A 23,960-nucleotide genomic window follows, 5' to 3' on the forward strand; every position below is an offset into this window, starting at 1 on the left:
AAAAATATCATTTTCATTTTCCAAAAATACCAAAAACATCAATTTGTCTTCTCCATAGAAGTCATCTGGCTCATAAAAAAGTACACTAAAAAAAAAAAACCCAACAAAACAAAACAAAAAACCCGAAAAACCCAAAACCAAGGAAGACAAACTAAATCTTTCTACTATTAAGTACTTGTTGAAGAAGTGTGTAGTTTTAGAATTTTGAGGACATTTTTGCTATATTCTAGTTTCAGAACTAAAACTGTAGGCCCACACTACTGGGGGTATTTAATCCCAAATTAGAAATGAGATAAAGCACTGTTAGTGTGTGAACAGGAGAGAAACTTCTGCTGTATTTACACACAAGTCTCTAAGTACAAACTGCAACCAGGTCTCATGAAAACTATTCCCGTATTATTGTTCCTTATGGTCCCTGTTCTCCCCACAATCTCTATTCATATATAACTCTTCCTATAAGGTTCAAGAAACATCATGCTACATTCATGTACCCCAAGTAGCCAATGACAATATGCTGCAAAACAGTAGGAGGCAAAGCTCTGACAGTTAATTTTCTGTTTTTACTAAGAAAAGTACAAGAAATTTAATGCTGGCAAACTTATAATGTCTTCCCCCAAAGGCCAGGACTAGTAAGCTTTCTTGAATACAAAAAGTTCCAGGATGACATAAGGCAGACACACTATGCTGTGCTTGGACCTGTGGCCAATTAATCTACATCACATACAGCAGTGCTATCCAACTACTTCACTATCCCACAGCAAGACTGTGCAACAGTCAGCCTTAGTTTATCTACAGGAAAAATCACATTCATTGCTGCTTAATAAGGTGGCTTTCTCCTGCAGTAACATTGTTTGTTCACTATGCAACCTTGTCTCCTCCACACTTTTCAGCCCCCTTAAAAAGCTTTCCCCTGCAAGGGCTCTGGCTACCTTCCCTGTGTGAAGTGTTTAGCAGACCAACTTTTTAATTAGCTTGCTGTTGGGTACACAGGAAGTTTGCTCAAGTTTGTTCAAGGACACTTTAATCCTCTGCCAAAAAAACCTCTAAAAAGCTTCTCATTTTAAGCATTGCTACCCTATTTTCTTTTAGCTGCAAGTAAAGAGGCATTTACAGAGAGGAGAAAGAGGCTCCACACAGGACAATCTTAGTCCCCCAGTCATCACAGAAAACTATATTCATATCAGCTTCTGTAGGAGAACAAAGGCAGACTAACGGGGCCAAGGTAATTCTGATGGGACTGCCACAGTGGAGAAGATGGAAGGCGTACTGCAGGATGCAGCAGATGTCCCATTACAGTACATAAGGACTTACAGCTACCACCCTAGCTCTAAGGTTTACCCATAGCCCCTTTAGGAAATTTTTTAAAATTAAGCAATTTAAAAGTGAATTTTTTTTTATTAGCAAAAGGAATTTTATTTTTTATTGCCAAAAAAGATGTTACTTTTGCAAAGAAAATATTTTAAGAACATGGTGAACAGGGTAATTAAGCATGCTAACCTAGAACTTACTTTCCTGCTGAAAAAGATACTAAGTTATCCTTATTTATCTGATTCCATTAAGTTTATTCAGTAACTATTCAGAATTGCTTTTTCTGGTATTCACATACTTATTCTGAAGATCTAATTTCCAAAGAGGCTTTTAACCATTATTAAAAGAAGTCTTCAGTAAAGATTTCTTTTGATAATAGTTAATTAATAGTCTTCAGTAAAGAACTGCCTCAAAAACTCAAGGGTTAAGAAAAGGATCCTACTGCAATCTGAGTCTAGATGCAATTTTCAAATAATTAATCTTGTACACCATGGGAAGAATTTTGAAGAACTGTTTTTCAAGAAAAATCAGTACCTTAAACTCCCCTCTTCAGAATACCTGTGCTTCCTACACCTCAAGACTTCATAAGAAAATAATAGCAAGTTTGAAAAGAATGCAAAGAATGCATAATCAAGAGCCTTACCAATGAAGGGTCAAGGTAGCTGTGCGTGGCCGACCAGGTCTGTGGGCCAATTAAGCTGTACAATGGAAACTGCTGATGGGGACTGTATACTGGAGGTAAGTAAAAAGATGTTGTGTAACGCTGCTGCGTGTAGAGGTTCATATCCAGAGGTCTATATCCATTCTTTGGCAAAAATGTGTTTATAGCTATTGCCTTTGCTTTTATCCTTGCCTGAAAAGGAGATTAGATTATTTATTACAGCAGCCTTTCAAATTAAAGCAGGATGGTTCAAACGAGCAGTTCTCAATCTTTTACTGCACACTTCTCAGTCACTGCTTTCTCCTTCAAGGAAGGCAGGAACAGCTGAATGCTTCCCTGCTGGCCTGATGCTGGGATGGATATACCGCTGCCAGAAAGGAGGAAAGGAAAAGTAAAATGGCATGTGCTACATTTCAAAACACATCTCCAGGACAAATGGCTGCTAAGATTGGACCACTTAAATTCATATTTCAAAACTCAGTGAGCCCCACAAAAACTAGAACATACACACCCCAAAAAACCCATAAAGCTCTATTTACCTTAATTGGTTTTCCTTGGAAAGTTTTCACTTCTTCTCTAAGGTATCTGTAAGCCTTTAAAAAATAATTATAAAATTTGTCAAATATAAGTTAAACAAAGAAAACTTAAGTTTTGACAGGCTAAGCCTAAAAATAATTCTTGAAGTGTCTACTAATGTTAGACTACAGAAAACTCTCATATGTAATCTGCAATCAGCAAGATTTAAGTTACCACTGCAGAAGTGCTTTGGTAGCATTAAAACAAGATTTTAACTCTTATGATTGAAGCATTTCAATGTATCATTAAAAATATCAATGTTCTTAGTACAAAAAATTATAGCTTTGGCCAGGAAGCCAGGATATGCGAACAAGATAAAACTCTTATAGCGTTACGTTTAATAGCACTAACAAATGTATATTAGCTAGGGGAAAGCATTTCTGTGCTCAGAGGTTTAGTATTCTTTTTAAATTGTTATACGTTTGTAATACAGTTTATGACCCATCAATCCACCCTCATCTCACCCTTGTTTACTGTTATATTCTAAAATGCTCCAAAATAAAATAGTGTTACCTGCTGTGCATCGGCTTCCGATTCAAACGTGATGAACCAATTGTCGTTATAGGCAAACTCACAGTTGATAAACTTAGGCAAATTATCTCCTTTGAAAAGTGCTTCCACCTCCTGAGGAAAGTGGGTTTGGTAAGAAGAGAGAGAAAAAGGTGGGGAAAAAATGAATGGACAGAAGAAAACATCAGCTTAAAGTGCAGAACTCTGGAACTCCATGTAAGAAACATAAAAAGCGCTTTTGGACTTACAAAACAGAACAGAGAATTTCAGAACACCTGCAGCAGTGTTCGCTCTCTCCAACCTCCCCACTAGCTAGAAGGAATTCAAACAAGCACAGTCTAAGGCCATACAGCAAGTAGATGTTGCCTGCTCCCTTTAAATCAGCAGAGATAAGCTATTTAGGCCATAAAGACGCACTTAAATTTTGCATCAAGTGCAAAAAAATGTCTATTTCTCTCCTGTCCCCAAAACCACGGAGCCACACGAAAACCTGTGCACACCGCACAGGACAGGAGAACCCCGCCTTTTCAGCAAAAACTTTAATTCAAGTGTCTACAGATTAATATAATTGAAACAGGGTTTATGTTACCTCATACCAATTAACTAGTTCCTACAGAAAAAACAAACATGTCTTGGACTATATATTTGTTCTAATCTATTTGCATATTATTTATTTTTGTCACAGAGATGAGGCATGTAGCATCAAAAAGCAATGCAACTCAGGAGGCCTTACAGCACTTTGGAATTTTGCTGCTTAAATAAAGCCTGACCAAGCTATGCCAGGAACTGTATCCTATGATATCTGTCAGGTTAAGTCTAGATTTTCTAGACTGGCAAATTTAAACACTTAATGTACAAAACACTTCAGACCACCTCTTTTGCAAATAAAGACTCCTCAGAACTTTGTTGTTGTTAAGCATTTAAGAGCAACCACCCAGTGCTAATATAACCAACATGACAAACCAATGATAGCAAAACAAAAAGATTATAATAGTAAAAGCTAGGCAGTCTTTGAAAGGTTACATTTCATTCATAAATCTAAAAGCAGCTGATATTTTTAAGCTATGTATATAGTATATCTAACTTCTTCCCTCCAATTCCTTTTAGCTTTTTGTTTCATGTTGCTGTTTACTAAGGCCACTTACTTCTTTATTGTAATTTTTAATCTGAAGTACTTTTTATTTTTGTATGAAGACTATCAAGAAGAGCAACTCTTTCAGAATCTTTATTCTTCCTTGTAAAATTATATAGAAGGGAAATTAAAATATCTCCCCATCATCAAGGATCTGTGCCTTCTCCTTTTTGAAAATTCAAGATGGTTTAATTCATGGCCCAAACATTTTTTCTGATGTTTCCATTAGTCATACTCCCAGCTACATCAGAGTTGCACTGAATATCTTTCAAAGAATCAAGTTCTCCACTCTCACACTCATTCCATAAGCCAGCAGAGATCCTTAGTGACTTGTTGACATCTCTACCCTCAGCGTTATGGATATGTTCACAAAGCTTTAACCACTTCACCCTAACAAACTTTAAGGTGCAGTGGCACTTTCCATTCCATGACTTACCTTCCCTAATCTTTGTTGGCTGTTTATCCAAAGAGCAGAGCGCTAGGTGCATATGGATAAGCCAGAGTCCAAGAAAATTATGCTATCTCTACCAAACACAGCATTGTCAGTTTTTCAGCCCTCTGCAGAGCTACAGGTTTTACTATAGTCTCCCTAAGAACAATGTGGTTCTATCAAATATATTTATTGTCCAAGCACATGCAATAAATTAAATTGTAGAAACACTGTTAGAAATTAACTAACATTGTAGTAGGAAATGTGATACGCTTATAGAATCTGGAAGAAATCTAACTTCCAAATCCTAAGGGAAAAGCATTCTTTACTGACTAATTAAACACTTACTTCAATGGGGGTAGATTCGGGTACTTCACGTAAAATCACAATGCAACGATTCTGATTTGGCCTAACTTTTTCTCCCTTCTCATCCACTTGGACTAAAGGCAACGCTAGGAGAGAAAAGACAAAAAAAATACTTTAGCTGTCAGCAGTCATAATATCTTTGCACACTAAAAGATGCTGCGGACACAGTTTTACAATGCAAAACTTTTTGTGCTAAATTAAAATATTTTTGAACATTACGAAACAGGCAGAAGATGACTGAGGATACTTGCAGATACATGAAACTAAGTAGACATGTTCCTTAAAATCTCCACACTCTTCCTACTCTTCCAGCCTAGAAAATCCCAGTTCCTTAGCTTTTTCTTCTAAGGCACACATTGAGTCATACTCTTTTTTGAGTCTAACCTTAGTGGTAACATCTACGTTAGATGTTTTTTGATAATTTAAACTCACATTATTCTCATTTACAGACCATTACTCAGTATCTCAAATGTGATGCAGCTTTGATAGAACTGCAGTCCTCCAAAGGACTGGAGCACCCCTCCTACAAGGACAGGCCGAGAGAGCTGGGGATGTTCAGCCTGGAGAAGAGAAGGCTCCAGGGAGATCTTATAACAGCCTTCCAATACCTGGAGGGGACCTACAGGAAGGCTGGGGAGGGACTTTTTACAAGGACAGGTAGTGACGGAACATGGGTAATGACTTTAAACTGGAACAGGGTAGATTCAGATTAGATATTATGAAGAAATTCTTCACTGTGAGGGTGGTCAGACACTGGAACAGGTTGCCCAAGGAAGTTGTGGATGCCCCCTCCCTGGAAGTGTTCAAGGCCAGGCTGGATGAGGCTTTGAGCAACCTGGTCTAGTGGAAGGTGACCCTGCTGATGGCAGGTGGTCTGGAACTGGATGATCTTTAAGGTCCCTTCTAACCCAAACCAGTCTATGATTCTATAATAATTGTGATGGTCTAAACTGTAAGCTGCTTGCTTTATTTAATGATTTACAGAAAAAGGATGGCATTTGATTGCGATACAGAACAAAAAAAGGAAGAGATTGAAAATCCAGATTAATACTCCTACAGCAATAGCAAAAATGCTTTCTAGGATTGAGGGATTTTTACTTACATCTCAGCACTTCGACAATCAAATCCATATCAGTACTGAGTTTCTTAACATGATCAAGGTTTGCTACTGTCATTATTGGCACATACTGATCACTGTCCATTTGTGATATAAGGTACATGTCACTGGCAAGATTTTCTCTGTTGGGAAAAAAAAAAAAAAAGTGGAATGTCACAGATGTAGCTTTTACCAATAAACCTGAGACAAAAACTCATCACATAGTGAAAGGCAAGTTCCTAAGCTAAATTTTGTTTTCAGTGTTTTCACCAACTTCCCAGTCCATTTACTGACTATATTTCACTTCCCAGAAAACATGAAACTCTCTTTTTTCCTTCACACAACAGTATTGACATCCTCCTGTTCAGGCAGCATATTACCCTCACAAACATGTAATATTGTGAGAAGTTTATTACTTCAAATGATCACTGACTGTAACCGGTTATGCATGAGTAAACAGATTAGGAATTGTTCTAGGTTATTAAGATGTGTTTAGGATGTTTTTATCTAGAACACAAGCACAGAATAATTAAGTACAAGTAAACTGCTTTGATGATCTCTGATGATCTTGCATCAGTGTATGCTGGAATGTGTATGATTCAGAGCCCTTAATTTTTTTTTTCCTTTTTTAAATTGAACCTTAACTTAAAGGGATCTATAGATGCACACACAAAAATCCTAGTTCATATCAATGCAAATTTTAAAATTATTAGTTTAAACAAAGTTTACCAAGTGGCTTAAGCCACTCAGTTTTTATCTGCAAGACAACAGTAGCAGTCACAAAAAGTTGCCTGATCTGTAATTGCTTATAACTACTCTCATTTAAAAAAAAATATATTTGCTAGTTTATGTTTTAGGCCCAGAAGTTTCATGTAAGCTTTAAGAGATGCATCAATATGATACTCTGGATTTTGTGTGTTACTTCACCCAAATTCTCATCCTTCCCCCTCAGTTTTAAGTGACATCTGTGAAATGTATTAACACACATCCCAAGTTAGGTACTAGATCTTGCTAGTTATCCTCCAGTTTGCTACTTTCAGGTATATACATACCTAGATAAGCAGAATTCCAGTGTTTTTTTCAGTAATTCCCGTAAATCTTCCTGACCTTCTGGCTGCAACTGTTCGTTTCCACCTAAGAATTAAAGCACTTAAGTTTAAATTTAGTTCTGCTATATTACACAACTGATATTTTAATAAAGCCATCTATTACTGGCTGTGTAACTAGTAACACATTTTCAAATTCAGTAAATGTTTGTTGTGTATCAGTTCACCACCCACCAAAACTGCACAGGAACACTTGTAATTTAACACAACCCCCCCCCCCCATATCTGACTTCACTTGTTAACCTCTGTTCTCCAAATAAAAATTTGGAGTGGTTTTAGAAGAGCAGCTACAAACACACCTCAAAGTAAATACTGAACTGATTTAACTCATGTATTTGTCTTCCAGTCTTTGGGAACTAACCAATTTCTTGCTGACTAAACCCTGACTAATTCAGTTGACTAATACAGCAAGCGAGCAACGTAATGGAGACACTTCATACTTCTGGTCTCACTCTAAATTCCCAACACAGTAATTGAGAAAAGAGAGTTTCAAAAACATACTTATGAAATATCCCCAGATATCCAATCAATTAACAACAGATGTGTGGTCAATTAACAATCTACTGGTTAAGAAGGAGAAATTAATTTTTTTCTTGTACCTGGAAGTTTCAAAATTATCACATGGAGAACACTGATTTCATGTTCATTTTAGTTTAGAGCCAATATACTACAGTCAGTTCAGGGTAAACTAATTGTGTCAGTGGGAGAACTGTTTAAAGATCAGAAGTTTAGTGTGGCTTTTAGAGATTTACAAAACATTTAGTAACATGTTACGTAAATAAAAATTAGGTTTTTTTTTAGAAGTATTTCACACCAACTATACCCTTCCCTTCCTCAGTAACTTTCATCCTTTTCTTCAGCTCTCCTTACCTTTTCTTCTTCCTAACGCAACTTCTAATTTCCTCCCACTGTTTTGTCCTTCATGTGCCCTATTTTGATGTAGACATTGCCAACACCTGAGAAATACACGTATCATGTACTAACCACTGTTTCCCTTCCCCATCTTCTCTTTCTTCCTTGCCCAAAACCTAGCAAAAACCAAAATTATATAATTTTTAAAAATAATAATTAAAAAAAAAAAATCAGATTTCAGAGCTGGGACCACCTACGTTACTATTCATCAAGTGGAATAGATCTGACCTGCTGTTCAGCTGCTTTGCAAACTATTTGACTCCTGTTAAGAGTCAACTATTTTGGGCATGTAAAGGACATGCTGACAAGTTCTAACACTAAGCTGAACAATATTGTTCCCTTCTAGAGTGCTAGGCACCATTAGTAACATTTTCTATTTGTCAGTTAGGTATTATTTCATATTCCCCAATAGTATACTTAAGTAGAAGAATCAAAGAGAAATTTCAGTTTTCAACACAAGCAAGGATGATGCCACAAATGCGATTTCAGTTGTCTGGATTTCCAACTATTACGGATACTATACTGGTCATTTTAAGTATAGCCAAGCACAATTAACAAGAAGCAGACCTCTCATGAATCTCAAGAAACACCCAGCACATTTTCTTCTTTCCCATCCCTCATCTCAGTTCAAGTAGCATTCCTACATTCATCCTGCAGACCTTCTGTCCCTTTCAGTGACATATAAGCATGGTTGAGTACCTATGGTAGCTTCCAGAATTTTCTTAAAACATGCCACCTAGTATAGACTACAGCTACTAATAGGTACACTGAAAAAAAGCCATGAGAGTTCATTAAAAAAGAATGAAAAGAAGTTGGACTAAGTTGTTGCTTATTTTAGCATTTCAAGTACAAGACTGATCTTTCAACACACTAATACTACTATTTGAGACACAAATGGTACATGAATTTCACCTCAGTACCTGACCAAGCTAGAAACATGCAGATTAGGGAGATATCTAAATGTAAACATCCACTCTAGAGACTGGTATTCAGACTAAAATTTCAGAAAACAATACCCAGTTATATCCAGAAATTATGATCCATTCTGTGCAGTATCTCATAAGGCCTATACTCAAACAGGGAGAGACTGGTTTTCAAATATGTCTAAGTCTGAGAGCAAAAGAGAGAGGATTTTCTCAGGGTATGTTTACAGAATGCATATATTGAACAATGAAAGTGATTTTTTTAGTTTGGTGGTTGTGTTTTGGAATTTTTTTTGGCAGGGGTGGGGATGATCGTGTTTTGGGTTTGTGGGTTTTTTGTTGGTTTTTGTTTGTTTTCTTGGGGGTTTTTTTGTGTGTGTGTTTTGTTGGGGTTTTTTTTAAATGTATGCTCACTGTTCAACTCAAAATATATTTTCTTTTTTTTTTTTTTTTTTTTTTTTTTTTTAACCAAATCCAAGCAAAATCAGCTTTCTCTTACCTGTCTGGGTGGTTTCATGCATAGACTCATACTCAGAATGATCAAGAGCCAAAGGGTTCATATCTGTCTGGTCTGACACCGAAACAGCTGGCAAGGGCTCCTGCAGCTCTGTCACCACTGCATTCTGATGCTTTTTGTCGCCATCACCACTGGCATCCAATCCTGCAGCAGAGATGACAAACACACTCAGAAAGCATTCCTTCTAATCACAGAAACATCATAGCTGAAACTAAATCTGAAGTAAACTTGCTTACATATTTGCATTCATTTTTTTAACAGGAAATTAAAATTGAGAAAGTTCTGCATTGAATTTTACCTTTTGCTTGAGCAACATTTAGAAACTCTTACTCATACCTTCTTTACAAGAATCTGGAGGTTGGTCAGGTATTTCTTCCCACGTTTTGCTCACACTACCATCAGTGGCACCACTTGCTTCCAAGTGTAACATATGATTTCCCCACACCTTTGCATTAGGATTTAACTCGGAAACCTTGGTTGACTCCTACAAAAAGAAATTTCTTTGATTACGCACAGCACACATCTGTGCATATACATGTACAGTTGCAAATAACAGTATTAGATGCACAACTCAAGATTGTATTGTCAAGTTTTTTTCACATCTGAATACATTAACTGAATTACCATCCAATAATCACTTCAGGTACAAAAATGACTGAAACGTGCAGCACAGAATTCATTTCCCTGGTTAAGAATCACCAGAAAAGACTAGCCAAGCAGAGCAAACTACAACGAACCTTTCATTCTTCACCTTTGACAGACTAACGCAACCTGTACTTGCCCTAGACTTCAGGCAGTTCTCTAATATACACGTTAACTCAATGTTGATTATATTGTTATTGTATCTATCTGTTTCTGCAAAATAACAGCAAAAAAAAGTACAGTGGTTGGGGTTTTTTTTTTTTACTTACATAAAAATGTAATGGTTTTAAGGAAGCATTATGGAAAACTGAAAGCAGTGAGGTGTGCATGAAAGCTTCTGTCATTAGTTCAAAAGGAAAAAACAAAGCATTAACAAAAAATTAGGTTAGTTTTCCCCTAGGCAGGACAAAAAGAATGAATAACTAGATCCAGTTACATCATCTTAGGCCGATCTCCCTTAACCTGGATCGGAAATGGACACATTTTATGGTCATATATGGTTATATATGAACTACTATATAAATGCTTATGTTTGTGCTTCAGAGAGATTGCTCTATGCAATGCCAACATCTACAATACTTTTTTGATAGTAACATGAGACACTTTTCTCTTGTTTTGCTAGTGTTCAAGTAAAACATATTAAATTATTCCATACCCAGAATCTATCTTTGGTGTGTTTTAATATGATGATTACACTGGGAAACAGTATTGCTCATGATAACACATACTAAAATAGTTTATTAACATTTGTTTTGTGAATTTAAGGATGCCAGGAACATTACAGAGTTTAAGACAGGCACTTCAAAACTCCATGAAGCTTTCTTTACTCTGAAACATGCACACTCAGACTGTTGTTATCACAGTGCATAGAAAACATATCCAGAATGCAAAAAGATCTAAGGAATCTTAACTTAAACACATCTACTGAATGACAGAGACAAGACTTGTAAAAAGTGGAAATGTTTGACGTAACTACTTGAATAGTAAGGATTCAAAGATGACAGCAAGTTCTATCAGTTTCCATTTTTAATACAAAAAGTTCCCTCAGGAGACAGTAAACTTGACCCTCTAGTACAATCCACTGCCAGCAAGGTCAGAGCAGCAGCTGCCGCAGGTCAGCTTTGTTCCTTTCTGACCCCAGCTAGCCAAGATCCAGCCTAACTCATTCACCACGCTTCTCCTGTGGCCACTGCTTTCTACAGCACTTCAGAAGATCACCTCCAGAAGAGAGCAAAAGGTTTCCTAACTGCTACCAAGCAAGAACTTTAAGATTTCAAGAAATCCACAAACTTTTCTTCCTACAGGAAGGTCAAGCACTATTAACAGTCTGTAGAAAGTTTCCCTTCCACATACTGAAGTGTTCATCTCAAGTTCATCAAGAATTGAGAATCTGCAATCAAGATACTTTACCTTTCCCACAAGGTAAACAGAACCAAAAAGAAAAAAAAAAAATCAGTATTCATTAACATTTTGAACTACTACATTCTGTATAGCATTTGGTTTTGCAAAGGAAAGAGAGAGTGGTCAGCTTCAGGACAAAATTATATGATACACTTAACTGTCTAACGACAACAGTTTGATTTAGCTTATTCCAATTTCTAGTTTCAGCTTTAAGCTTTAATATCAAATCACTTCTTCTGAATACTTACAAATCCATCTTTATCTTGCCATCCCCAATTGCCAAAATCTTCTGGTGCTAGGAGCTGAGACGGGAATCTTTCCATTGCGTATGAAGCACTTCTTAAATCTTCAGGTTCATTCTGGAAGTTTTCACTAACTATGCATAGTCTGTCATTCTTCACAGTATTGTTAGAAATTGCATTATTCCATAAAAAGCCCATCAGATATTCACCATTACCAGCAGTAACAGTGTCAGAAAACAGCTGATTTGTCCAATCAGCATTGCCAGTCTGAAGACTGATGAAATGTGACCATATTTCAACTTGACGATGTTGTCTGTCCAGTTCACAGGAGTGCTCTTGGTCACTCGATACATCTTCCATCAGATCTAACACGCACCGCTCACTGCCTCGCTGGAATCCTGCAGCACCAGGAAAGGCACTGTGTATTTCATAGGAAGGAGTAGCAGCATATTTGTCTACCTGCTTTGGGTCAACAAAAGCTCCAAGCTCTTTGTTTGAGAAAATCTTGTGATCTGACTGCATCTGTTCCCAGCTTGTGGTCAAGTCATTCACCTGAGTGTTTAATACGTAACTGGTGTTTTTCAGTTCAGCAGTCTCAGCTTCTAATTGCTTTAAATTCCTTGTGGTAAAAGTTTCTAGATTCCTAGTTGACATACTAAAATCAGTGAGGTTGTTTTCCTCCGAGTGGATGCTGACAGACTGTTCTACTTCACCAACCTGAAGATTACATTCATTTATATCACACACAGTTTTTTCATGAGTTTCTGATCCTACTTCAGTAAAAGGCCCAACAGAAACATGCGTGTTCCCGACTTCTGGCTCTGGACTGGCACAGTGACATAACTCAGGCTCCTCCACTGGTTTATCATGCACGTGAGAAAGTGAATTTTCACACAATGAAGGTAAACAATTATGGGCTTTATGTAAGAGATTACTGGCATCTTCCAGATTTTTACTGTCATCTATCAATTTCCCACTCTTGTGCCTACAACTGCCCAAAGCTCCAGGTACAGTGCAGTTAGAGTAAGCATTCTGATTGTGAGACAAGTCTTTATTGCAATTTAAGATGTTTATATCACGATCAACAACGTTAACATCCAAATTCTGTTTTACATTTTCTGCCTTGTTATCAATCGTCTCGTTCAGGTGAATTTCAAATTTTGCCTGTTTTACAGATTCTACTACATCCCCAGCTATTTTGGCTGAGTCAGTCCCTGCATTCCATTGATTTTCTGCTACATGGGAGGAACATACATCCTGTTGCTCATCTTGTCTACAGTTCATGTCCATTTTATTCATAACCTCATGTTCCACAGACACAGAAGAAACACTGTTTTTGTTATCTGAATTTGAAGATTTGCATACTTTATTCCCTGGTGACTCCTGTGAAATCTGAGATTCTAGGCTGTTTTCCTTTAGGAATGTTTCATATGTGCTTGTGTTATGTAGTTCATGAGATGTCAAAGTGCCATCACTTACCCATGATTGAGTTCTGTTCAAGACACCAGCTTCCTCAAGCATGTCACCTTTTAGCTCAACGATAGGCACACAGACATCTTCCACCATGCCACTATGGTTTGCAACCTCGGTTGATGTCTTGTTTTCAGCACAACCCTTAATTTGAGTTTGCAAATCAGAACTTTCTTCCAAGTTTTTGTTCATTTCAGTCATATTCAGAACTTCACAGCTATGCAAAACTGTATCTGTGCATTTCTCTATATCTTCCAAGAATTCTTCCAAAACACTGCGATGTTCACTAGAGTCAGGTGCAAACATTTGGCTATCGCCATAAGTTTTTTGAAATGTTCTTTTTTCCACATTTGAGTTTACTTCACTTTCTGGTTTTAGGAAGCTGCCTTCTTCAGCAAGTTTTTCTACATGTTGACTCACCAAAAAAGAATCATTGTCCATTTCATGTAATTCTAGTGATAATTTAAAGTTACCCCCCATGTTCTCTATCACCTGTTTAGTATTTACTTCCCTTACAACACTTGAGGGATGCCTACTTAAACCAAATGGTGCAATTTCATTCTCATTACTTTCCTCAGTTTTTCCTGAATTACATACTCCAGTTTTTAACAATACACTAGAAATACAATCACCGTGTTTCATGTTTTCTGAATTAGGGCTGTATCGGTCCTCTTCAGCAGTATCCACAAATTTTACAAAATCACAAGCTTTACAGAGTGATTCATTCCAACTGACAGCATTACCTGTGGAATATACCTCCTCTTGTTGATTCTCGGCGATGACTTCATCATATATTTTTGCTCTTAAGCCATCTGTTACTGCATCGTCAGTATTTATCCTATGCACTTGACATCTGTTAGCCTGTAAGTTATCATAAGAAGACTGGATGTCTGTGCTACAATATTCCTTTGTTTCCCTTTTCTGCATGTTTGATCTATCATGTTTTTTATACTCAAATAGTTCTTTATGTGAATTAAACTTAGCTTCCACTTGTGACGATTGCTGCACTGGAAATTCCTCCCCAGTGGTTAGAGGTCGTGCCATCCTGCACATTCCTTCATCAGTAACAGCTGAGTTATCTATGGCTGCTGCAGTCTCTTCAAGTACAGTAGCTGGCACCTCTTCATCCCCTTTCAGATCTTCAGCATCTACAACACAAATACTGTAAAACTCCCTATCTTTTGTATTTTGTGTGTTGTCTACACCAAGATAGGAAAATGTCGGAGATATCTCTCTATGTGAACTTGATACTTTTTGTAGGCTGTCACTCCTGCCGTCTTCAATGTTAACTGTTGTCTCATTCTGCCTTGAATGATCACATGTAACTGTATAACCCTCCAGAAAATTTCTATTTAAGGAAATTTCACGCTGTAAGCCTTTGTCTAGGATGTTTGGTATATGTGAAGCAGAAATAGGATCAAACAAGCAATGCTCTTCTCCAGCTATATTTTCATTATTAACATTACTATTAATACTTTCTATATTGTTCATGTGCTGACCATTATTATTAGATTTTTTAGGTGCTCTTTTTTTAATAATCTTATCTTTCTTTTCTTCACTTTTCTGCAGTTTCCCGTATGTACCAGAGACCTTCAGAAGGTGACTAATAGAATTAAAGAAGCTAAGAGGTCTGTCATATGTTCTCCTAGAGCTCTCACAGAGGGTATTCTCCGTGCTTTTATATGACGGATATTTTGCTCTTCTATACCAGAACCTGGATTTAGAATTAGACACTGTGCAATCATCGCTACGAACGCGTTCAATGCCGACTATCACAGCTACCCCATTAACTGCCCTTCCCACTGTATGCAGATCCTGGCTTTCCACAGTTCCTAAAATTGAAGATAAAGTTTTACTTATCCTTGACTCTGGTGCTTCCTCTTCCACAGATTTTTGTAACAAGCTGGTTTTCTCCTCATTCGTGCTGTTACTCAATTCTTTACTGAAGCAGCAGCCCATGTTTAGTAAGTGGTGTCAGAGGAGTCTTCTCATTGCAAATCACCTTCCTCTACACACTAAACTGACTTTCTACTGCTACTGAGGAGGCAAAGCCAACACCCAGCTGCCAAAAATAGCACACTTTAAAACCATGCAGGGGTTCATATGTCATTGCCACTCAAAGTTCAAATCCCAGTTGCTGAGCAATGTTTTAGTATTTCATTATATGCACTGTAATAGTGAAGCCAAATAATTCTCCTAAAGAGATTATAGTCTGTTTACAAGTATTACCAAGTATTATGAACTTCCATCGTTTAATTTCCTGAAGAGTTTCCTTCATACAAATCATTAAAATATTTAAATGACATCTTTCACAATGTCCAGGCATGCCAAAAAAACTGCTTGCCTTCATATTTAATACAACTCCTGCTTTCTATACAAGGATAAATGCATCCTGGCTTCACATATTTAAATCTGATTTGAAGACTAAACTAGTGGAAGCTATTAGATCAAACATATTTTGAACCATTTTCTCCTTGTCCTCCCTTCCCCCAGAGCTGACCAAGATTACTTCTTTAGGAAAAACAGGCTAAAGATAGACAAGACCTCATGTATTCCATTGAACAGTCATCGTACGTTATCAGAAGCTAATTCTGTTCCAAGTCTTTTTTTTAATTCGTTATCTGCATTAAAAAAAAAAAAAAAAAATACATAATCCCTCAGCGGTTTACAGCACTGAAAGGGGCATCAGGATCATCTAGCCATCTCATGGTACTATAGCAGGATTAATTATACTTAACTTCCAAAAAATTTGTGTATTCTCTTACAAAAAAAACTTGGACAGATTTAAAAGGTAGTTTGACTAAATGTTACCTTTAGTATTACCAAAAGTCTGCTCCCAGTGTAAGCAATTTTTGTTGTATGTAATCTGACTTCTTCCTGACCTTATGACAGCTAGAACATCTTTATACACGTGCATTTACATATTGGAAGACTTCTACTACTCTAAGTCCCTTTACTTGCTAAAAAAATGATTTTGTTTCTTCAAAAATAAAACCCAGTAAAAAAAGCTGAAAATACCCAACAATCTTTTCTGCTCTAAACAGAATTGTTCGTTATTTGCCTTTACATAACCTTACATCACTCAGACCTCCTCTCAAATCCATTGCTATTATTTCAAATGTCAATCCCATCCCTCAGAGCTCGCAGACTACTGCTACTCTACCCAGTTACTTAAAAATTGGAAAACAGAAGAAAGTAAGACAAGACAGACCCTTAAACTCTAGTTCAAATGTTCTTTCAGCTGTACACTCAGTGCTATTTTTCAATTGGTTGTGCACCTTATGGCAAGTTTAATCAAGATATACTTGAACTAGAATTTTAAGTTAGCCTGGTAACTTGCTTTTATTGTACTGATATAGCAGAATATAGGAGTACTAAGGCTAACTAAAGCAGTTGCCTTTCAACTAACTAGTAAGAGATCTATTTTAATTTCTACTGTAAACTATACTTGCAGGGTAAAGGCTGCTTAACACACAGAGATCCATGCTCTAATATATTCCACTATCACTACTTTCCCCCCCACCCATCCCGGTCCCACCCCTCCCCCCAGGATTGTCATTGTGATTTATTTTAGAGCTGCTTTCATGGAGAGTCACATAGCCTACATAAGGCTTAAGACATGATTCTGTCTTATCTATGTTGTCTATACAGTTCCCATTAAGCATCAGTTCCTCTTTTACTCATTCATTTCTAGTTGGTAAACTAAGTTTGCATCTGTTTAGAGTAATGAGCCAAAACAGAAGCAAGCATTTTTTTGTTTCTTGTGTGATCTGAAGATTGAGGGGGGCGGGGAGGGGGGAAGTTATGCTGCACTGAACAACAGCAAGCAGAACCAGGCTGGATTAAGATCAGGTAGAAGGGAATAGAAAAAAAGAGCCCTTGCTATCCCAAACTTCCCAATCTTATGGCAATTACTAGCAAGCAGCACTGAGCAAGGACTCTAGAAATTGAAATGTTTCACTTCAGTCTACACTGCAGTGACTATGAAGCACTCCTTATACAGCATGAAATGCTTCTTTCCTCTGAAGCTTTTGCAAGGTATTTAGATTTTTATTTTGAGTAATTTCTTATCCTACTTCTCTTTATAAATACTTTATGTAACAGAAAAAAGTGCAAAGCTGTAATACAACTGCCAATGCAGCTTTTTCTCTCCAGACAAGTATTTTGCTCATAGTACAAATGAATCACAAAAAAATAATGTGCTTTAGATTCTCAAACACAGTTTACCATATATTTAAATGCCATATAAATTTAAATACCATATGCAGACTCAGATTTGTATATGTGAAAGAATCATATTGTCTAACTTTCAGGGGAAACCTCCTATTCATCACTAATCCTCTGACCATAAAAAAGATTGCTGAATTGGCTAGGGAATCCATCCCCTCCTCAGCACGTCTGCTCTGAAATTGCAAAGTAAGAAAAGAGGAAGACTATCCTGCCCCCCCCCCAGCTTATCCAGTATGTGAAGGCTCAAAGTGCCTGCAGATACATTGTTCTCAAGAACAGGAAGTCTGATGCATCATTGCTGCCATCTGCTGCATTTTTTTTAAATTCTCCCATGGGACAAAGTTATTCAACATGCTTGGATCCAGGCTTAAAACTACGACAAGCCACTCCTCTTTAGCATTCCCTGGAACTAAGAACAGGGAAAAGGGGAGGGAGTTACTTATAATAGGTTTGGTTTTTGTTTGGTTGGTTGGTTTTGTTTTTTTTTTTAGAAGAAATGCCATGAGCAAACAATTCAACTGTTTTTAATGTCAGCACAGTCACAGTAATACTTGCAAAGTTTACAACTATTCAGAAAACTCCATCAGGTAAACAAATAGCAAGGTTTTTCCCTCTGTGATTTAACCATTACTAACTGCGTGCTTTCTGGAGAGGAACTAAGTGGCTTTAAGATACGGACCAGGGCAAGGTCCACTTTTCCAAGTGCCTTAACAAGCACTTCTGCTATCAGCTAATAGGGAGAAAATGAGTGAAGCCATTCAGGCAAGCAGAAACTTCTTCTAGTTTTCCCATACCCTTTGCCTTAGGTGCAAAGGCACATTTTGTACTTGTTTCTTTGGTTTTATCTAAGAGTTCCAGGGATGATTTCTATTTTTAAGCACCTACAGTGCACATTCATTAAGTCACATTTCTGAATACTATTTATTGTGAGATTACCATTAACAAAAAAAAACCCCAGCAACAGTCATACTGTTGTTCTGCTACATCACCAGAGGTTGGTTGTTTAACTTCCAAGACTTAATAAGTCTTAAAAGCCTTCTGGCTAAGGTAAACACCACCACCTGACTTGAAAAGCACTTTAATAGAATTTCTGCTCTGACACTTCAGAGCCCAGCTCAGCTTGGGGGTGGGTTTTGTTTATTTTGGGTTTCTTCCTTTACACATATATATTTTGGCTCTAGCATATTTCTCATCTACTCAAAGCCTAAATAGGTTTTTCCGTCCGCATGAAACAAAACTGCTATGATGCAGCACTTTAATAACCTGAAGATTTTTTTTTTTTAAATAAGTATTTTAGTCCTATGTCCTGCACACACTTATGCAGAGGGCAAGAAGTCAACATGCTTATTAAGAGGAGTATACCTACTCATCTACTTTCATTTCTACAGGTACCTATTCCTTATCAAGGAATAAGGATTTATCCCATATGTAATCTTACAGACCTTAGTTTTAAAATATAATCTAGCTTTAAAGTCATAACAGCACAAGTCAGAACAGCCCTTACAACCTCCTGGCATCTAACTTCCTTAGCATTTTATATAATCAAGTCATGCAATCTTAACTAGTCCTGAAGAAACAGTGATTATCCTGCACTTCCAGGCCATACCTGATGTCATGCCTACCACCAGTCAAGGGAAAACAAGATGCCACAGCATCACTACTGCAGGCTTTTGGAAACAGCTGGTCAGATTGCTTAACTTTCCCTCCAGTATCTCAAGGTTAGATGGACACACATTAAAGCAATTAAACACTAGCATTAGAAGTCATCTACAAGTGCAGAACTATTCAGCACTTTTCTTATGGTGACAGAAAGAGAGAACACTAGCCAATACTGACCCTTCATGATGCTGATACCATACATGTTCACTTTAAGGTCTAATCTTCCCACCTCTTGTTTAAAGCTATGCATGATCTCATGAAACATTAAATATCAGCTACATGTTATACAAACTGCTACTTAACTCTTAACTGGCACATACTGTATGTAACACTGTGTATTGTCAAATGATCTGAGGATTATATGTTATAGTGCATTTTCACTAAACTGTTACACAGGGTCCTATACTAAACTAGTAAATCTAATTTCCTCAGTCTCTTTTTATTCTATGAGGCTTATTCTTGAATGGGTTGCAAAAGGATTTTTGAATAACATGACCTAGCAGCTCTAAGCCCAAGACATCCTTCCATATTACCGTCTATGAAAAACATTTCAGGAAGTACAGTTAAGTCCCATCTTAATTTTTCTGACTTGCTGTTTTTCTTGTGCTTAGAACCAACAGTATGAATGAACTTGTATTTACAGTACCTATGAGCATTGACAAAATCCAGCACACCACACTGGTGTGAACTCCCACTAAGAGAAGCCCATGGCAGCACCTGATCATTATTCAACTAGGGAGAGAGCGGGTGATGCTCATATCACAATCAGACAGCAGGTTTAAACAGCCCCATGGTAATACCCTCCACTGGAACATACCAACATTTGTAGAACCTGTTGCTGCTTGATGACAAGAATCTCTTCTGAAGTTAATTTCAGATTTCCAAATCAGGTCTTCAATTCAGCCAATTAAGGAAAGAAAATTCTTTGGTTCTTGGAAAGTGCTCTGAGAGGCCACATATTCAAAGGCAGGCAAGGCAGGGGAAGTGTCCAGGATCAATGAGCAAGGAAAGACCATGCCTTTAGCACTAAAGGTTACTTGAGACCTGTCTGGCAGAGACAGGTCATCCAAACTACCTCCACCATGGGATTTGGGTCTTGGCCTCTTCCCTCAGGGAGTAACCTCTAACTTCTAGCAACAAAGTGTAACTGATCAAAAAGGAAACAGAGAATGAGTGAAAAGCCAGTGAAACACAAACACTGACTTTCCTGGTCCAGTCTAACAAGGGCTTTCTCAGAAAGAGCAACTGCCAATCAGGATACCAAAAACTCTAATGACAGATGAAGTGACTAAGCCTGCCTCTAGGTTAAAAAAAAAGCCAGAAATACTGGCATATTTAACTCCAAAATTTATCAAAGCTAAGACTTTGCTAGTATCCTCTAAGTTATCTACCTCCAACTTGCAAGTGTAAGCTCCTACTAACAAGCTATTTATGAGGATCCTCAAGTTGACACCTTCCTTCAATTGACTTGCACGCAAAACTAGTGAAATCTTGATGCTAAATTCTACTAAAATCAGCCAAACTCAAGAGGAGTTGTTGGAAATTAACCATGCTAGGCCTGTGGTCAATCTACATTAGGCATTAAATAGCACATATTTTTATAGCTACTGCAAGGGAGAAGAAAAGACTTAAGTTTTGTTCCTGACAAAGAAAGTAGACTGACTAAAGTGATAATTAGAAAAATTTATTTATTGTAAATATTTAAAGATATAACAAGAAATACTTTATATAATAACTTCAGAATTAAGACTAGCATACAGGGAGTTATTTTTCCAAGATCTACAGAGGTTTATCAAAATTTCCATTAGCAATTCTACAACTTTCCTCCTCAACTGCCACAAAAGCACTTGGACTAGGTATTAACAGATCATAGTAGAACAGTACAGCTCAAACAGCTAGGGGATGTAATTCAGCAAATTTATTTAAAGTCTTAAAAAAAATAATAAAAGACTCCTAGAAATCCCACTAGATACCACAGCAGTATGGCCCCATATCAAATACACACTGAAGCAGGGATCACCACCACCGACATGAACATACACCTTTATGCAGTCTAGCTCTCTGATCTCAAAATAATCAAGACACCCAAAAAATAGCAGGTGATTTTCAGTTAGCCTGAAGCATGTACTTGCTAAATGCAATCGAGTCAGGACTTCAGAAGTTTTTCTCCTTTCTATCACATTTTTGGAAAGATGAACGCGTCTTAATTATTTTAGTTTTTTAACTTCTTCCAGTACTTCATGAAGTTCTTCTCAAACTGTAACCTCGCTCCCAAAACTTTCAAGCGAAGTCCTGAAGCACTGGTAAAATATACTCATGCAAGTATGCCATTATGGAAGGGACCATCTTGAAAACAACCCTTTTAACAGCATATATTTGCAATGATTCTCATACAACCAAATGACCTGACGCTGTGCATATAAAAGTACAACTTTAAAAGGCTTAATAAGTTACATGTCTCATCTTTTTGGAATAAAATATTCAGCAAAGGAAAAGCTTTAATCTCAAAATAATTTGTTACTTGAAATGCACTATTATAGCACTATGGCTACATTCCAAGGTACCTGAAGCGACATTAGTCTCCTCTACTAAGGAAAAGAGCAGACATTTTCTGAAATCGAAAGAAATGGTTATTCTTTCTCCAAAGAAGCATGAAAGAACAGAAATTAAGGTTTAGATCCAAGTTTACATGTAGTTTTATAAAAAAATCTAGTATGTTGAATTAAAAGAACTAGCATCAATTTGAAGGCTAATCAAACCACCTTTAATATTAATGCACCTGTTGAAAGCATACTGACAGTTCCAAGCTTTTGAAGCAAATCTGCACGAGCCTCTTACTCCAGCTTACACACTGGTTTCTTGGAATCAATGCCCTGAGTACGGAGCAGGGGGAGGGGGAATCACAAAAGCTCAACTTTCAAAAGTACGGCGCAAAAGTGGGTTCAACATTTTCCTCTACTGTCATCCAAGAAAGGAAAAACAGAGCAGAAGAGAATCCAGAATAAAGAAAAAGGAGGGAGAGAGGGTAACAAACAAAAACCCTCCAGCTTTCTTCGCAAAGAAAAGCACAAGTTTAGAGTGTTTTTCAAAATGCTCCTTAGTGCTTCCTGCAAGTTAAGTTGAAGCAGCAAGCATCTGGTGCTTAGCACAGCACAGACTAAGTGCCTAGCAGAACATACACTAAAACTAAACCCTTCAAGTTGTCCCAAGAGGAAACATTCCTCCCAATATACAGTTACCAATCAAAGACAAAAATATAATGTTATAAGTAGAGCTTACACACAAGTCAATTATTCTATCTTGATCATGCACGTAACATTTACTGCAACACCGTATTATCCGCTGTATGCCCTGCCAAAAGCATCACATAAAGCAACTTACTGGATCCTGCACAGTAGCACAGAAGCAGCAGCACGTGCCATTTGGCAGAACTGACTGAGCAAAATTCCTGTTACAGAATGCAATTTCCTATTTGTATGGGTTTGTAGTTTTTTCAATTACAGATACATGCCAAGTGCATTTCCTGCATTTTCCTCACATGTTAATGTGTGAGCTGGAACCTAACTCAGGATTGGTAATACAATTCATGCACAGCCTAAAAAGCCCTGTACCTTAAATGAGTGTAACTTGCAGTTTACTTAAATCCCTTGTAGGATTGAATAAAAGTTAAGTGGAGGCTCCTACTCTGTATGGCAAATTAGCCACCTTCAACAGCTCTGTTCTAGCATTTTACATTACAATGCTATCAGCCCACTGTCTTCTAAAATGTTCTGAGATACAATTTTGATTAAGGCATAGTAAAAAACCTGTTTCATGCAACACAGACACCAGGGGAATATGTAATTATAATACTTACTAGATGCGAACCGTCTTTAACTTCTTGCACTTGCTGCACCTGCGGTTCCGCCACAACTTTAGTGTCCTGATCAGAAGTCATGAGCTGTCTGCTTTTTGGCTGCTCAGAGAGAACTTTACTGGTCACCTTTGTAAGCTGCGGAAATAGGAAGACAAAAGATTATGTAAGTGGTTGTTGAAATTCCTGAGAACTCAGCCGTTCCAGATGTGCCATCCTGATTCAGAGCAAAGGTCTGAAGAACCTCCACACAACACAGTCAGGAGTGCGCGTTCAGAGAAAGCGTTGCGGCACAAGGCGAGGATCAAGCGATGCTGCAGATAGGCTCAGCTCCAGTCCCTGGCTGCCTCGGCAGTGCAGATGAACACTTGCCACAGGATCGGGCAGGGAAATTCCACTGGGAAAGTTTCACTTGATTCTCAGTTTAATTATTCAGATTGATTTTTCAAACCATGACTTCTTCATACCACCCAGTAGACTTATCTAACTTATTAAGAAGCATTTAGTCACAAAACAAACTGTCTTCTACAACTGCTCTGACAGTCACTTCATCTTTGCAAATTTTAAAAAGCATGTTACAACCGTTCTGCTGGATTAGTAATGCTCAACAAGTTGTTCTGCTCCATCATCCTAAAATGTTATTTTATTTGATTAGACAACTATAAAACAGAGTAGAGATGAAAGTCTGACAGCAACTTCGCTTTGAAATTTGATGCTGTCATTTAATACTGTTATTTTGAAAAAAACCCAACAGGTCTTCAAAAAAACCCAGGAAAAACTCATTTAAAGCATAAAGTCTTACAAAGTAAATACTGGGGTCTAAAAATCACAGTAATTTTTAATTTTTTCTTTTCTAAAAGGACAATGAGCAAGTTGTAATATGCTTTTTGAGTTACTTACTCACATGGAAACTCCAGTACTGCATC

General features: G+C 37.4%; 1 protein-coding gene across 1 annotated transcript in view; it reads right to left on the bottom strand.

Annotated features, from left to right (window-relative positions):
- The window catches only part of LARP4B (La ribonucleoprotein 4B), a 37,114-nt gene extending 13,945 nt beyond the window's left edge, over positions 1-23,169 (bottom strand). Inside the window, exons 1-9 of the mRNA XM_010177292.2 lie at positions 23,038-23,169; positions 9,874-10,021; positions 9,520-9,681; positions 7,132-7,213; positions 6,086-6,222; positions 4,966-5,069; positions 3,059-3,169; positions 2,509-2,562; positions 1,952-2,161 (exon numbers count right to left, since the gene is read on the bottom strand). Coding sequence (XP_010175594.1) covers positions 1,952-2,161; positions 2,509-2,562; positions 3,059-3,169; positions 4,966-5,069; positions 6,086-6,222; positions 7,132-7,213; positions 9,520-9,681; positions 9,874-10,021; positions 23,038-23,118 — 1,089 coding nt within the window. The 5' untranslated portion in view covers positions 23,119-23,169. The remainder of the gene's footprint in view (positions 1-1,951; positions 2,162-2,508; positions 2,563-3,058; positions 3,170-4,965; positions 5,070-6,085; positions 6,223-7,131; positions 7,214-9,519; positions 9,682-9,873; positions 10,022-23,037) is intronic.
- Between the last annotated feature and the right edge of the window lie 791 nt (positions 23,170-23,960).

This window comes from Antrostomus carolinensis, unplaced genomic scaffold (assembly GCF_000700745.2).
Source record: "Antrostomus carolinensis isolate BGI_N321 unplaced genomic scaffold, ASM70074v2 scaffold11551, whole genome shotgun sequence".
NCBI classification, from domain to species: domain Eukaryota; kingdom Metazoa; phylum Chordata; class Aves; order Caprimulgiformes; family Caprimulgidae; genus Antrostomus; species Antrostomus carolinensis.